Source organism: Pinus tabuliformis, chromosome 6 (genome assembly GCF_031772625.1).
Source record: "Pinus tabuliformis cultivar Carrire ecotype Pingquan chromosome 6, CPIR1, whole genome shotgun sequence".
Lineage (NCBI taxonomy): Eukaryota > Viridiplantae > Streptophyta > Pinopsida > Pinales > Pinaceae > Pinus > Pinus tabuliformis.
Window position 1 is genome coordinate 1,788,678,991 of NC_142292.1, and position 16,012 is coordinate 1,788,695,002.

At 38.6% G+C, this 16,012-nt stretch overlaps 1 protein-coding gene across 1 annotated transcript in view; it reads left to right on the forward strand.

Moving 5' to 3' along the window:
• The first annotated feature begins 15,210 nt into the window (after window positions 1-15,210).
• LOC149266160 (protein NLP3-like) overlaps window positions 15,211-16,012 on the forward strand; it is a 37,783-nt gene continuing 36,981 nt past the window's right edge. Inside the window, exon 1 of the mRNA XM_089407333.1 lies at window positions 15,211-15,300. Coding sequence (XP_089263459.1) covers window positions 15,211-15,300 — 90 coding nt within the window. The remainder of the gene's footprint in view (window positions 15,301-16,012) is intronic.

A 16,012-nucleotide genomic window follows, 5' to 3' on the forward strand; every position in this document is an offset into this window, starting at 1 on the left:
CATTCTTCAACAACATCCATCGTTACTTATGCTTTGAGGACAAAGCATTATTTCGAGAGGAAGGCAATTTTATGTAAAAAATTAGTTTATTTTAGGTTATTGTTTAATTTTAGGTTTAGTTAGATGAAAGGGCACGATCATAAGATCATGCCCTTTCCCAAAGGGTGCCCATGGCGGTATATAAGCCAGGCAACCCATTGTAAATCATCATCATCTGTAATTCATTTATTAATAAAAGTATTTTTTATATATGTTTCTGTTTATCCGGAAGTTTTTTGCTTCAGAATGTCTAACTGGGAAAATAATCTTAGCTTTCAAGAGTTTATTCAACTTTACTTTAATCTGACTTTCTAAATTTGGATGTATTTTCCTCAGTTTTTGCTGCACTGGTTTCTCCTCAGAAATCATTGGAATTGTGTACTGTATGATAGAAGTATCATATGTTTTTAAGTCATCATAATTCCAAGTGAAAACATTTTTGTATCTATTCAATAGTCTGATAAAGACAAATCTTTCCTCTGAGGTGAGTCCTAATCCTAGATTAATATTTTGTGGTTTGGTCTCACTGCCAAGATTTATTAATTCAAACATCAAAGTAGAACTTTGAAGTTTTGAATTAGTAACCCATTTAAACCTATCCTTGATATCATAAATATCCTCAAGCTTGACTACTGATTTAGGTATGGAATTCTCCTCAAGTCTTTGCTTTATTTCAAGATCATGATCACTCTCATCAGTATTATGATCGTCATAGGATTTATTAGAAGTTAAGAAATTCAAAATGTCGTCATTATGATTAAATACCCGCCAATTGGTGACATTATTTGGAACCAATGGTCTAAAAATCAATTCAACTGAAAACTTATCAGGGCTGTAATCCTCGGATGGGAGGAGCTTAGAAGCAACATTGGCTAATAAATCAGCTGCTATGTTCTGAGATCTAGGAATGGGAGAGATATTAAATGCTAGAAAATGAGATATAAGTTCTTGTACCAAGGACTGATAATGCTTAAAATGTTCGGATAGGCAATGAATAATATTCTTTACTTGTTTGATAACAATCTTGGAATCACCGAATACTTTTAGATATTGGACTTTTAGGCCTATTGCTTTGTACAATACTTGAATCAATACCTCATATTCTGTAGTATTATTTGTACACTCAAATTCTAGTCTATAAGATAACATAGTTTTTTCCCCCTTAGGACTAACTAAAATACATCTTGCTTTGACTCCGTCATTGGATTTTGACCCATCAAAATACAAAGACCAAAATACAGGCTTATCTATAGTTTTATCTACAATTTCTTCAGTGATAGTAACACACCTTGACATATTTGTATGAGAAAAATTTTCTATTTGTGATGTGCAGCTATTGACAGAGAAAGGGGATGACTGAGCATTAAAATTACCAAAGAATGATTATGTCGAGTAATTCCCAAGAATGTTATTATTGAAAGCTATGGATTGATTTTCTTGCTCAAACTCCTTTACAATATGGGTCATATGCTTCTCTCGATCAATCTTAATTTGATTTGGTTTCCCTTTATAGGGAAGCCACATATGAGACCAATCAGTAGAAATGTAACTGTGGAGTTTCTTAGACCAATCCCTGCTTAGAATTAACCCATAAAACTTGGGGATGTTAGCAATCAATGTATCAATTCTCTGAACAACTCTAAGATTAGCTGATAACCTAATGGTGACTGAATTTATCTCTCATAATACTTGAACCTTAGTTCGATCTAACTGCACAATATGCACTGCAGATTTTTGGGGCTCAATATTTAATTTTGAGCAAATCGAAGTTGGCATTATGTTTGATGAAGCCCCTAAATCTATTAAGCAATTATGTAGATTTCTATTGTAAATTTCATAGGTCAATAGAAAAGGAGGGGTATGAGAATTAGATCTATCTCCAATCAAAACAACATCAGTAGCTTCTACTCTATCAAATGGTGGCTTCTTTGTTCCATTAGCTGCCTTGGATAGTACAACATTTGGAAGAGGAGAAGAAGGTACTACATTTAATTCTTTGAGTAGCAATTTTTGTTGATTTTTGAGCTTGCTAAGCTCAAATATAGAGATATTTGCTCTAGTCTTCTTCATGTCTTTGATGATGTTGTAATCAATAGAGTTAGCAACAACCAATGTCTTGGATGATGAGGGTGGATTGGAAGATGATGGCTGATTTTTACTAGGCACTGCTGTAGATTTATTTGTGGGAGCCTTATCTTTGGTAGTAGGACTCACATTTTTCTTCTTTTGAGTTGGTTGAATAGGCTCTGCAACTACTTTACTCCTAGTACTTACTGAGAAAGATTCCTGTTCATTTTCAGTATCTGAGTTGGGAAAAATGAAGTCCCACATACCATGGCATTCAACAACCTCCTCTTCCTTAGTTTCCTCTGATGACAGGATTATGTCTTCATCTTCATCATTATCTGGATCTGATTCTGCATTACATATAGCATTAGGTTGTTTTGATTCAGGCCTTTTGAAGTTTCTAAATGGCTTCTTGGTTGAGGTTTCGACTACTCGGATTTTAATTTCTACCATCTCATTTGACATAGTATTTAAAAACTTTTGCAGACCATCCATATCATATGGATCTTTAGCCACTTTTTCGAATCATCTTTAAAAGTAACTTTTTTGGACTTTCGCTCTTGAAGAGCAGTTTTCTTCTCTAAAGTGATGATACATTTCTTAACAATGATCTCTTCTTTCATATTCTATACTAAGGTGGGCATTATAGCTCTATCAACAAAGATTGTTATATTTGAAGGTAAGGCATAAATGTACCATTCACTTTGGACCTCTTCACTAGGCTTAGAAGTAGCCGGAATCTTATTTAAGAGCTTACTAAATCGGGAGTTGAAATCTTTTATAGGTTCTCTTGATTCAGTTTTCAGGTTTGAGATATCATTGATTAATGTCGCTGTAGACCTATCATCACCGAATTTGGTCAAAAATTGCTCTTGGAAAGCATTCCAACTAGTAATGGATCCCGCTAGTAATGAAAAATACCATGATCCAACTGCTCCTTGTAAGGTATATGGGAAAAGCCTAACAACAACATCTTCTTATGTCACTCTGTTTAAGTTTATTGACAACATGAAGTTGTTTATATGTTCTACTGCCAGTATGCCTATATCTGGGTTAAACTTTGGCAACCATTTTTCAGGATGAGATGGAAATTGACTCAAGGGTGCAGGCATTGCGACTACCCATGGATTTGTACATGGCTTCAGTTGTGGTTGATTGTGTGCCATTGTTGAGCTAATAATAGAGGAGAGCAAAGATGGAGTTACAAGTGGTTGGGAAGAAGACGTTGGAGCTCCTGTACCCTGTTGGACAATAATATGAAGTTGGGGAGTGGATGGTTGAATTTGCAATGGGTTGGATGAAATGGATGATGGTGATGAAAGAGTCTCACTATCAGACATTTCAGGTGTTTTCCTTGCTCTTTTCCTTTTAGGTAGAGGAAATTCTATTGGTTCAATACCGAGCTTTTCACTTTGTAATCTTGTAAGAGGATGGGAAGGAATGTATTGCGAAGTAACAATGCCTTGAGATAACAAAAACTTCTCTGGTGCTATTGAAAACCCTTGAAGTTTATGAATTAAAGACTAAACTTCAAGGGATTCAAGAGTGGATTTGTCTGATAAGTTCAAGTTTTCAACAGTGGTTGTTTTCTCAACTTCTCTCTTAGAAATTGGAGATTTAGAATGTGAGGGAGAAGTCGAGGGAGATTTACTCTGAGAATGGGGTATGGATTTGGATTTACTCACCATTCACAGTTTAATCCCTCCTTCTAGCACAAAAAATGTTGACGCCTCTAAAATCACTGCATAAACGTTGGGGAAAACCACCCAGTTTGGACCTTAGAGCATCTTCTATTCCATTTGGTGTATTGGCTCCGACTGGATGTAATGGGACCAGTTTCCCAGTGATATATGAGTTGATGGGTGATTGGTTTGTAATGTATAATGAGGGTGATAAGTGCATTATTCTACAGTGCGAAGATATACAAAGGTAACTAATCTATTCTAGGTGTTCTTCTAACAACACGATTCTTGATTGTTTCTACTAACAAATGACCATAAAGATGACTTATTTATAAAATAAAAATATGTATTCATATGATGATTACTTTGTTTAATTAATTAAAAAAAATTAATAATAAAAACATTATCGCATTGATCATAATATATCACTGACATATATGTTTCAAAAGATAACAATTATGAAACATTCAAAAGTGATAAGTTAAAGAACTACTTTTAAAAACATATATATATATATATATATATATATATATATATATATATATATATATATATATATATATAGAAAAGTTGATCAATGCTTATTCACATACATAAATAATACAAAAGTAAAGATAATAGTACCATATGCAATTTGAATTCTCCCGATGTAAACAACATTCAAATTTTACCTTTTGATTTGGGAACTCTTTTAAAAGACGCAATAGTTCAAATCTCATAAGAGCCTCTTTGTGAAAATGTAGAACTCTGGTCTAGTCTTTTATAAAAAGTATATATTAGAAGTACAGTAGTGCAACTTCTGAGTTAAGTCTTAATAAAAAATTGTAGACCCCTTCTAAAAAACATGAAAGGGTCATTAAATACTAAAAATGACAACAAACTATGAATGAAAATCGCTATGCGCTAGTATAACTGAAGACACATAAATTTGGGATTTATCCTGAAAATAGAAATACTGTGGTGGTTAAATGGATTCACTGTGTCGGCTCCTTCTCTTATGATTATAGTTGACCGATGGCGAGCATAGGTTGAATTTCTGGTGGCTGACTCATCCTGGAATGTAGCTGAGCTGTATAGGTGGCATTGGAGAGTTCAGAGACCATATAGTTGATTGCATTCGAGAGACACTTCATCGCCATCTACTGAATGTGTGGTTTGAAAAGGAAGAGCCAAAATGTTTCCCATGTTAGGCTTTGGATTCCTCTGAATAATTTTTCCCTTTGTGTTAGTGCTTGTTTCCAATTTTTTTCCAACAATTTCACCTTTGGGAGTTTACTCAGAGAGTAGTCTGTAATCAGATTAGACACATGCAAACTGTTGTTTATCAATTCAACCAGACTATTTGTTGCGACTCTGTGTCTGGACATGGCTCTTTCAACTTTCATTAATTGAGACTCCCATTCGAAAACAAGATTTCCTTATCTGATTCTTGTATCCTTGGCAGATTGGCAACCTTTCCTTCTTTTGAATCTTGACATGATAGAAAATTGTTTAATTTTTCATCTTCCTTATCTAATTCAAGCTTAGCATCCACTGATTTTTCAATCATAGATTCAGTGATATCACATAAAGGGGCGGCCAATGATATATTACGACATAGAATATCCAATTGTTGGGACAAAGCTTTGGTCATTTCCAGGGCTTCTGCTCTGAATCCATTTATCTGTGGATATCCTTTGAACCATTCTATTTGGTCTTTCATTTGTGTGATTTTTTCTTCATTTGATTTCTTCTCCTGCTCACTCAACAACTGTAGTCTTCTCAACTCCTGAGACAACTCTTGTTGTTTATGGAGGGTTTGTTTCTCAATTCTCTGCTTTTCCAGTTTTAATTGCTCCTTTAATTGTTCATTTAATTGCCTCCGTTCAATCAACTATCGCTCAAGCTGATCTGCCTTTTGTTGTTGTCCTGCCAATAGTGCCTCTAATTGGATGACTGCTTGGTCTTTTTCCCTCATCAGGTGGCTAACCTCTGAGGCCTTATCCATTGTCGCTGCTGTATAAGCTCCCGCATACTGTGATAGTTTTGTTAAATCTTCGAAGGGATTGACCTCTACTTTCCATACCACGTTCATTATCTCTGCCTGAGGAGTCAAAAGAGGACTTTGATCAATTTTCCTCTTCTTCCTCTGTCTTTTGACTACAACCCTATGCTTTGGATTGTAGAAGACATCAAATGGTGGTATTTCTTCAATTTGTAGTACAATATCCTCAGTGGGATTTTGAGGAATAATCTCTATGTCTTGATGAAACTTGGGTGGGATGTTGACTTCTGGTCTTTGCTCCTTAATTCTCTCTCTTCTATTTCCGAGAGATAAGAAAGGATTCTATCCATTCTAGTTTTAGAAATTCTAGTTTGTTCTTTCTCTTTATCAAGGAATTTTTTTTGCTTAGCTCCTCTAATCTTCTAATTGAATTCTTTCTAATTCATTTTAGAAAGATCTTCCTCTTCCAGGAAGAAAAAGAGCCTGTAGCCACTTCTAGTGTAGTGAACCCTTGGGTTTTATCAAGGTTACTGATGATTGAATCAAACTGTTCCCATTCCTTGATTAACTTGGGATCAATATTAATATCTGTATCAAGGGGTTCCTTAGTTCTTACCTGCTTCTGCTCCCTTTCTGGTGTCTTCTCCTTCTCAGGAATCTTTTCAATTTCGGGAGTCTTCTCAGTAATTTTCTCCTCACTGTGGCCTTGAGGTTGTTCCATAGAGGTTGTACTCAATAAGTCTAGAGGTAGGGTTTCCAATCTCTGTGCCCTAATATTATAGAATTCCTCTAGTCCTTCTGCTCCCAATTTGATTTTGGCCAAGTTTGACTTTAGAAAATACTTCTGCTGAAACAAAAAAAATCATCATAGCTATCCTTCTCATGATCAAATTTGGCGATTTTGGCCTGAGCAGTAACAATGTAGGCAACCGATCTAGGATCATACTGCCTCTTTGGGATAGTTGCGAGGTTTAACATCTTTATTTCTTGGCCTCTTTCTATGCATGTTTGAAATCATGTAGGGTAAAAGCACTGCATCGAAGAGGAAATGTCGACCACATGTGCTTTTTAGAATCCCTAAGAGTCTTGGACATCCCTTCAACTATTATTTGATGTGCTAATTCTCTGGCCAACAGTTTATCAGGGATATACAAGGGAAGGACATGTGGGTTGGAAAGACTGCCAAAAAGTCTTATATAGGTGAATCTCTCATTCCCAGACCAACTACCAATTGCAGTTAGGTTGACTGATGCTTCCTAAGATAACCTAGGGTTAGGCTTATTGAATATGGCATAATACACAGGAAGAATAAAACCATGACAAATTATATACAAGTAGTTTTTGTAATGGGCTTTCCACAGTTCCTTATGATAGAGGTGGATGGGGTTGGGGTCCTATGGAGTCCATTTCCATCCTAGAATTAGATATTCAGAATTGAAACATATAATGTCCATAATATAGGCACTCATGTAAAAAGGGGGTATCACCCGGGTAAAGACAACCTTGCTTTTTCTATACTCAAGTATCTGGTTCGCTAATTTATTAGATAAGATGGTTACCCAGTCCATGATAAAGCCATTAATTGTAGCCTCCATTAGTGGTACCATCTCTATAGAAAACTTAGCAGAATTATGAACTCTGAAGAGTCTACACATCATTGCACCAACATAATAATAAGAAGAGGCCAAAAAATCTACGGAGTACATACCCAATGTTTCATGTTTGTGCTTGGTTGGAAAATGCCTTCATTGTCTGATAGGATCAGATTCGATGGCATCCTCCTTGGTGTTATAGACATATTTGGGCACTACAACCCCAATCATATATGTTGATAAACCAAGGGCTCTTTAACCCCTAAAAGTTTTGTTTCATCTATAAAGAATCATGGTCAACTGATTACATCATTTCCCAAAAGTTCCACCTGAAAAACCACTCAGAACTGGCAAAAAATGGACCATACTGACTGCTCCATGGTCAAAGTGAAATGCATATTGGCTGCTACACTAGCTAGGTGTGATGCATACTAAAAGAGCCTTTTGTAGGGTGCGGCGAGCGAGAGTAGACAAATGGCAGAGACAATTTGCTAAGTGGATACCCAGAGAATCTTCTAGAAAATTCTCATATGACACTTGCCTCTCTGAATTTGCCCAGGGATGAGTAAGAAATCAAAGAAATATCTATTTTTCGCAGAGTTACTATGCGACCTCCCATCATCGTCCAACGATTCAACATCTAAAGCATCAATCATGGATGAAACTTTGTTTCTGATATCATCAAGCGATCCATGGTATGGAGATATACTGATCTACCTCCAAACCCAAACCTTTAGGTCTAACATCTCTCACTCCAAAAAATGGCGTACTCGATACAAAGCCAAAAACTACATGATCATCAATGATACACTTTACCGTCGTGGTGTCGATATAGTTCTGCGAAGGTGCCTCACATATGAGGAGGCCGAAAAAGTCCTGAATGATTGTCATTCAGGTGCATGTGGGGGGCATCAATCTTGTTACACTACGACAGAAAAGATCTTACGAGCTGGTTATTTCTATCCTACTATATTCAAAGATTGCATAATCGCAGTCAGAAGTTGCCATGCTTGTCATATTTTCGATCACAAAACCAGACTACCACCCATACTGTTGCATCCAATAGTTGCTGTTGGGCCATTCGCCAAATGGGGCATAGATTTCATGACATGTAAACCCACCTCGGCCGGGGGGCATGGGTATATCATAGTCGCAGTCGACTATTTTACAAAATGGGCCGAGGCGATGCCTACATTAAACAACAGCGGTGAAACGACTGCTCTTTTCTTTTTCAATCATGTAGTCTCTAGATTTGGTGTTCCACAAGCAATAGTTACAGATCATGGATCACATTTTTGCAATCACATGATGGTTGAATTGGCTGCCAAATTAGCGCTATCCCACGACAGTTCTACTCCATATTATCTACAAGCTAATGGAAAAGTTGAGGTCATCAACAAAGTCCTGAAGCACATGCTACAAAGGATGATTGGAGTCCACAAATGGAATTGGAACTTAATCCTGTAATCAACTTTGTGGGCATATAGGACATCGGTAAGAAATGTGACCAGATTTACACCCTTTCAATTGGTGTATGGCCTAAAAGCAATCTCACCAATTCAGTGTAAAATTTCATCTCTCAAGCTCACAATCGATCTACTTCCCGAAACTTCAGAGGAAGAGGCTCGTTTCTTGGAACTAATCCAATTAGATGAAACCCGTCGTGATGCCACATTGGCTAACAAAGCTCATAAGAAAAGTGTTAAGGTGAAACTTGACAAAAATGTCAAACCCCGTGTCTTCTAAGAAGGTGACCTGGTCTTGCTATACGATCAGGACTCTGATAAATTGTGAGCAGGTAAGTTCAAACTATTGTGGATGGGCCCCTACATTGTTAAAAGAGTATTAGCAAAAGGAGCCTACGAGCTAGTAGATTACGATGGCATTCCACTGTCGCAACCCCAAAACTGGTTGTATCTTAAGCATTACTATGCTTGATTAAGTGTAGTAATCTCGTTATAGATATGCTTTTGTTACATTTTTGTTTTCATCAAGAGTTTTCATTTTGGTTAGGTAATCCACTTTGCATTTGTTGTAGATGTCGAACCTGTTGGAATAATTCGTTGGATAAGCCGACGGAGCTAGTCGTAGTACACACGGAACCTATCTTCTGCAGCTTGGGCCATTTTTGATCCAAGTGGCGAGTTAGTGAGTTTTAGAGGGATATGTATTGGTCGATCAATGAACAACATTGCTAAGTACAATGCGTTGATGGAGCTTCTCTCTGATGCCATCGCACATGGCATACACCAACTTGTTGTCAGGCTAGATTCGCAACTCGTCATCCTACAACTTACTGACGTCTATTCCGTTAGGAATCCAACTATCTATTGTATGTTCCTAAGAGCCAGGATTTTGGAAAGGCAATTTGATTCTATTCAATATCAACACATTTCCAGAAACTTAAGCAAATTAATTGATTCATTAGCAAATTATGTGTTAGATAGACATTTGTAGCATTTATAAAGAAGAAAAAAGCATTTCACATTAACATTTGCATCAGGATCACATAACTTAACCAAAATAAAACTCCGAAAATAAAAAATATATAACTGTTTATAGTTTTTACAAAATGTTTTGTGTCCAAGACAAAATCGGTCATATGACCCAAAAACTCAAAAATGCAGAAAAGCACCCTAGACTAATGGTGCTGGTGATAGCAAGTCACCACCTGTGCGATCATACGTAAGATCCTAGTCCATTGACTCGGCACGCTAGTAGTATGGCGCTGTAACCTCAGAGGTAACTCATTGGTCCTCACATCCTGAATACCAAGACTGAGACCCTCGATATGATCCTGCAACACTGCTAGGGTCTCCGCTATGTCCAGATCGCGAAGGACAACCCTCCCTACAGCCTCTCCTATTGGAACATCAGCTGTTGCCCTAGGGCGTGCTGCTAGTCACACTGTCCCAACATCTACACACATGTACAAGTTTGATTAGTCTTGGTGAAATTTAAAAAAAACAAGAACATTATAAAACCAATAAACAAAGATATGGTCAGATCATTTTACCCATAACACTCCACTGCTTGCCAGCCGGTAACACCAAATCTGGGTCACCTCGGAAATCCATCCCAACATATGGATATTCTACAAAGACCATCTCCTGACGGTTGAACCACTCAAAGAAGGCATCCAATAATGAAATCTATGACTGGCCAGCATGTCTGGCCATGAGGTCAACCCATCTCTGCATCCATGGCTCCCTCGGTGCTGACAATCCTAGTGAAATGTACTGTGGTTGCATTAGTAGAATCCTCTCCAAGGTGAAAGTAGTTAGAATGGAACTGTAACCAAAGTTCTTGGATCTTCCATTCTTTACCTTGGAGAGCTATTCTTTCATGACCAGAAGTACCGCCTCACACCAGTTGAATACCTTTGGTTCTAGGCATTCCAGGGCATACTGCATATAAGATTTGTTGGCCAAATGAAGAGCCGTGATACCAGGCAATCTAGCAAAGGTGAATAAAATAGTCCTCAAGGACCGATCAGTGACATCTTGGATATTGATCTTGCCATCCCTACTAGGCTGAGATCCTTCTCTACAAAACTGGCGAATATAATCCCTCACAGATTCAACCCCATGGGCGATGTTATCGGGAAATCTAGTTTCCACTTGGAGCTGCTAGTCCCACTAAGACTGGTAGCTATCTTAGAAATAAACAAACTAAAACTACTTTCGATTTCCTTTATGAGAAGTAGATAAGAGGGGAACAAAGGTTACCAACCTCAGTCTTGCGCTTGGTTCCTCTCCCTTCTGATAGATCTTCGCTACTCCTTCTTTGTCTACCCAGCTTCAAAGAGCACCTGTGGAATCAAAGCAGCATAATACTATCGAAGAATAGAGATCTACAATCATAAGAAATACAGGACCAGATATGTATTGACCACACAAATGCATATATCATAAAACATACAAGAATGTGGAGGAAAACTTGAATAGTTTTATTAATATCAAGAATAGCAAAGAGGATTACAACCAATTTTTCTAACCCAGTGTCATCCTCTCAGCGTGAAAGCCCTTCTTCACCTCATGAAAAGCTTAGATCACCCAACACTATGATGTTGCACCAGGAAACCAACAACACTTCCTTACAAGATACAAGATTCCAGCCTCTGGATCTCTGTGATGAGGGATCCATATATAGATGATTGTAGGGGGGTGAGTTAGCTTCTGGGATTTTGATTAGTGTCCTCTCTTTGATAGTTCTTGATTCCACTTAGAGATTGATGATCTCTTACTCATCCCTAGGCGAATTCAGAGAGGCAAGTGTCACAGGAGAAGTTTCTGGAAGATTCCATGATCATCCACCTTGGAAACTGTCTCTGCCATTTGTCTACTCTCGTCCATCACACCCTACAGAAGGGCATTCCAGTATGCATCACACTTTTTACACTGAGCAGATGAGATGCATCGCACCCTCTGCACTGGGCAGTCTGCATGGTCCAGTTTTGACCAGTTCTTAGTAGTTTTATGTGGAGAACTTCTGGGAGATGATGTAATCAGCTAACCTTGTTCCTTTAGGGCATGAAGCAACAATTTAGGGACTTAGGAGCCCTTGGTTTATGGACATGTATGATTGGGGTTGCAGTGCCCAAAAATGTCTATAACAGTTGCCCCCTAAAGCATGAGGTCGTTAATATTTTGATTTCGGGTGAAATGCTTTATCATGAGGATCCGAAGTTTTTTCGAGCTGGAAGGTGACTTGTAATAAGATACAATACAATACATTATCTTCATAATATTTTTCATGATCTAGCTGAGGCGGGCATTCCCATGCTCAACTTTATAAATTCATTTTCATGTACATAGGACAGACAACCGTCTGTGTAGCAGACTGATGATTCGGACGGAGTCATCATCCTTTGATTTGGAAGATCATCTGTTCGGAAATGATGTACATTTGATATCTTTATACTCCTGAATATATCGCAACCCAGATGGATGAAACTAGATCCGGGGTCTTCAAACTCGTTCAATCTTCACTCGGAGTACAAGTCGATCCATGTGAAAGATGTTATGGAGTCGAACATGGAAAGACATCGCCTGATTACAAGCCAATGATGCAAGCTGTTAACAGGCGCGAGAGGAATCACCGATAATGATGATGACCCTCAAGGTACTATAATACAATTCGTGTGGTGTGAAAAAGGGACTTGGTGTTGAACACCATGCGAAATATTTCGGTCGAAGGCCATTGATGTAAACCTGTCGCCGGAAGTGAGAAACTTGTCATTGAGGCATGCAAGCTTCAAAGTACTGAAGGGGTTGTTCCTAGGTCGACTTCTTGGATAATGAGATGATGTCAACAAGAAGCGACCTGTCATAGGAGGGCCTTAATGAATCCCACATCTACGACATGGAATAGAGCAAATGATTTTGGAGGTGAAAACGATATGATGATACAAGGTTCAGGGTGGCGGTCATGAAAGAATGGAGCATGAATGTATTGCAGCGGATGAGACACAGGTGAATTCTCTGAGTGACTTCTCTTGAACATACCGGCTACAGTGAAAATGGATTGGTAGCGTTAACCCCAAAGATGGATGGTATGATGGACCAATGGTGATATGACCGGTGAGCGAAACAACCCAATCCGACTTAGACGTGGAGTGAAAGTGTCATGTTCAAGAGTGACTTGCTACCAATAAATTTTCTTCAAGTTTTCTTCCCAATTTTCCTCAGTCATTGCTGACCAATACCTCTTTATTTTTATCAAGCTTGAGGAGGATAACATATGCTTGTTCTATAATTCGCCCTTCGGGCGAACCCGTCGCTATGTTTTAACGAGCCTAGCGACAGTGAAACTCGTTCTCGTCCATTTGGACAAGTTTGTCGCTATTGATTTTAACGAGTTTAACGACAATGATAACTCGATCCTTTTTCAATTTTAGAGAGTATGAAAAGGGACGGAAAGGAAACTGCCATGATCCTTTTTCGTCATATAATCCCTTAAGTCTGAAAAAGTATAAAATAATATGAAAGGGATGAATTTTCGATAGTTTTAACGAGCCGAACAAGACAAGCACTCGATCTTTTTGTGTAATAATCCCTCAGGTCCAAAAAGATTAAAATCTAGAGGAGGGATAGCACTCCCGTTTAACGAGCTGGAGAGGCCAATCACTCGGCAATATTTTCATATTTTACGAGTCAGGTGAAAAGAGCTTAAAGGAGACTCGTTTTTTGAGGAACGAGTGATAATTTCGGGTAGCAGCTAATTCCAGGTAAGGTTTGGAATTTTCCAATCATGGTAGTGTCACAAGGATGGCTAGCAAGATCACTCGTCGTAGATGTTCCTCAAAATGGTAAACAATCAAATGGAGGCATATGATCGGCTAAAATAGAGTGGAGGTGATGATGAGAACACGACCAAGGCTCAAAAGCTGATGATAATGCATTCACAATGGTTATTTATCAGAGATTGGTTCATTTTTTAATGAGCTTAAACTCTGGGGGAAACATTTGCTCATTGCTTAGGTTTAATTTTTAACGAGCTTGAACTTCACATAAAAACTACTCGTAATAATGGTCATTGATTATTTGATTCACTGTTAGCACTTTGTTCTTTCAATGGTTGTACTACCTGCTCAATTGCTTCATCAAAGCGATTAGAAAAAAACACATGCTTGAAAAATGAGTTAAAATACTAATACCTTACTCGAATTATGTGAATAGTAATTTAAAAGTGAATTTTACCTCTCATTTTACCATTTCATTTGAACTTGGTTTGTTGGAGCTCTGGAGGTGCTTTTCCCCCCTAATTTTCACCAGCTGATTTCGGGAGATTCTGTGGACGATTCTCGGCACTATCTGGACCAGGTAAGAGCTAAACCTGATCTCTTCAGTTGCATTCCTTCCTTTTTGAATTCTAAGCATGTTTCCCTGCTTTGCTGAGCCTCTGGGGTTTGAATAATTCGCCTTGGCCCCATCGCACCCTTCCTATATCGAAAGGTGCGATGCATACTGGACTGGTTACTGGCTAGTCAGTATGCATCACTCCCAGTACACTGCTGGGGTGCGATGGGCACAAGGAGGGAAACTTTTACACTGTTTTCTCATGGAATTTTTGCCTGTTTTTTGCCAAATCAGGACCCAGACTCTTCTATTGTTTGTTTTCATAGATTTATCGGAGAAAAATGGTTATTACATGGTGAGAGTGTGAGCATGAAGAAGAGGACATGGTTAGTTTACATGATCCGGGTACGGCAACTGCACTGCAGAACTGTGGCCTGCTCAAGTTTTTCCGCATCTCTAGCATGAGGCAACAAATCAACTTGTTGCAATATTTCCTCGACGTATGGGATCCTACCAACCAGGTGTTCCAGATCAGAGGCAAATCCATCCCCCTGACTATCGTGGATATCTATTTTTTGACCAGTTTATCGAGGCGTGGCGCCCCTCTCTTGTTATCAGGTTCTGCTCGTGGGGGCGAATCCGTGAGAGATTACATTTTTCGGTATTGCAGAGAGGGATCTCAGCCAAGTAGGGATGGTAATATCAACATCTGAAATGACACTGACTGGTCTTTGAGGACCATTCTGTTCAGTTTTGCTAGACTGGCTGGTAGTGAGGCTCTTCATGTGGCTAACATGCATTATATGCAGTACGCCTTCGAATACCTTGAATCGAAGGTGTTCAACTGGTGTGATGCAGTACTCCTATGATGAAAGAACAACTGACCAAGGTGAAAAGTGGAAGATCTAAGAATTGTGGCTATGGTTCTATTTTGACCACTTTTTCCTTGGAAAAGATCCCACTGATGCAGCCGCAATACATCTCACTTGGTTTACCTCCATCGACTGAGCCACGGATGCAGAGATGGGTTGATCTCATGGCTCGACATGCTGGCCAATCCCAGATTTCTTTCTCTTACACCTTCTTCTAGTGGTTCAACTGCCAGGAGATGGTTTATGCTGAGTGTCCATATACTGGTATGGATTTCCGGGGTGACCTGGATTTGGTGCTGCCGGCTTGTGAGCAGTGGGGTGCTTTAGGTAAATTCTCTGACCATATCTCTGTTTATTGTTTTCATAATGTTCTTATGCTTTGTTTGATCAAGACTAATTAAAACTCATGTGCTCATGCAGACATTGGACCAATTCGACTAGCAGTATGCCTGAGAGTACTAGCTGCCGCTCCGGGAGGAAAGGCTATTGGGAGGGCCATCCTTCGCGACCTTGATGTGGCCGAGACTCTTTCAGCATTATAGGATCAGGTCGAGGGTCTCACTCTTGGTATTCTGGATGTGAGGACCGACGAGCTGCCTCTAAGGTTGCAACGACATACTACTGGTGTGCCGAGTCGATGGACTAGGCTTTTACGCATGATTGCACAGGATGTGACTTGTTATCACCAGCATCATTAGACTAGGGTGCCACCTAGAATTTTGAGTTTTGGGTCATTTGAGTGATTTTTTCTTGGTTACAAAACATTACGTGTAAACCATAAATAGTTATATATATATTTTTGATTTTTAGAGCTTTATTTTGGTTAAGTTACATGATCCTGATGCAAATATTGATGCAATGCTTCTTTTTATAAATGTCGCAAATGTCTATCTAACACATAATTTGCCAATGAGTCTATTAATGTGTTTAAATTTCTAGAAACATGTTGATATTGAATAGAATCGAACTGTCTTTC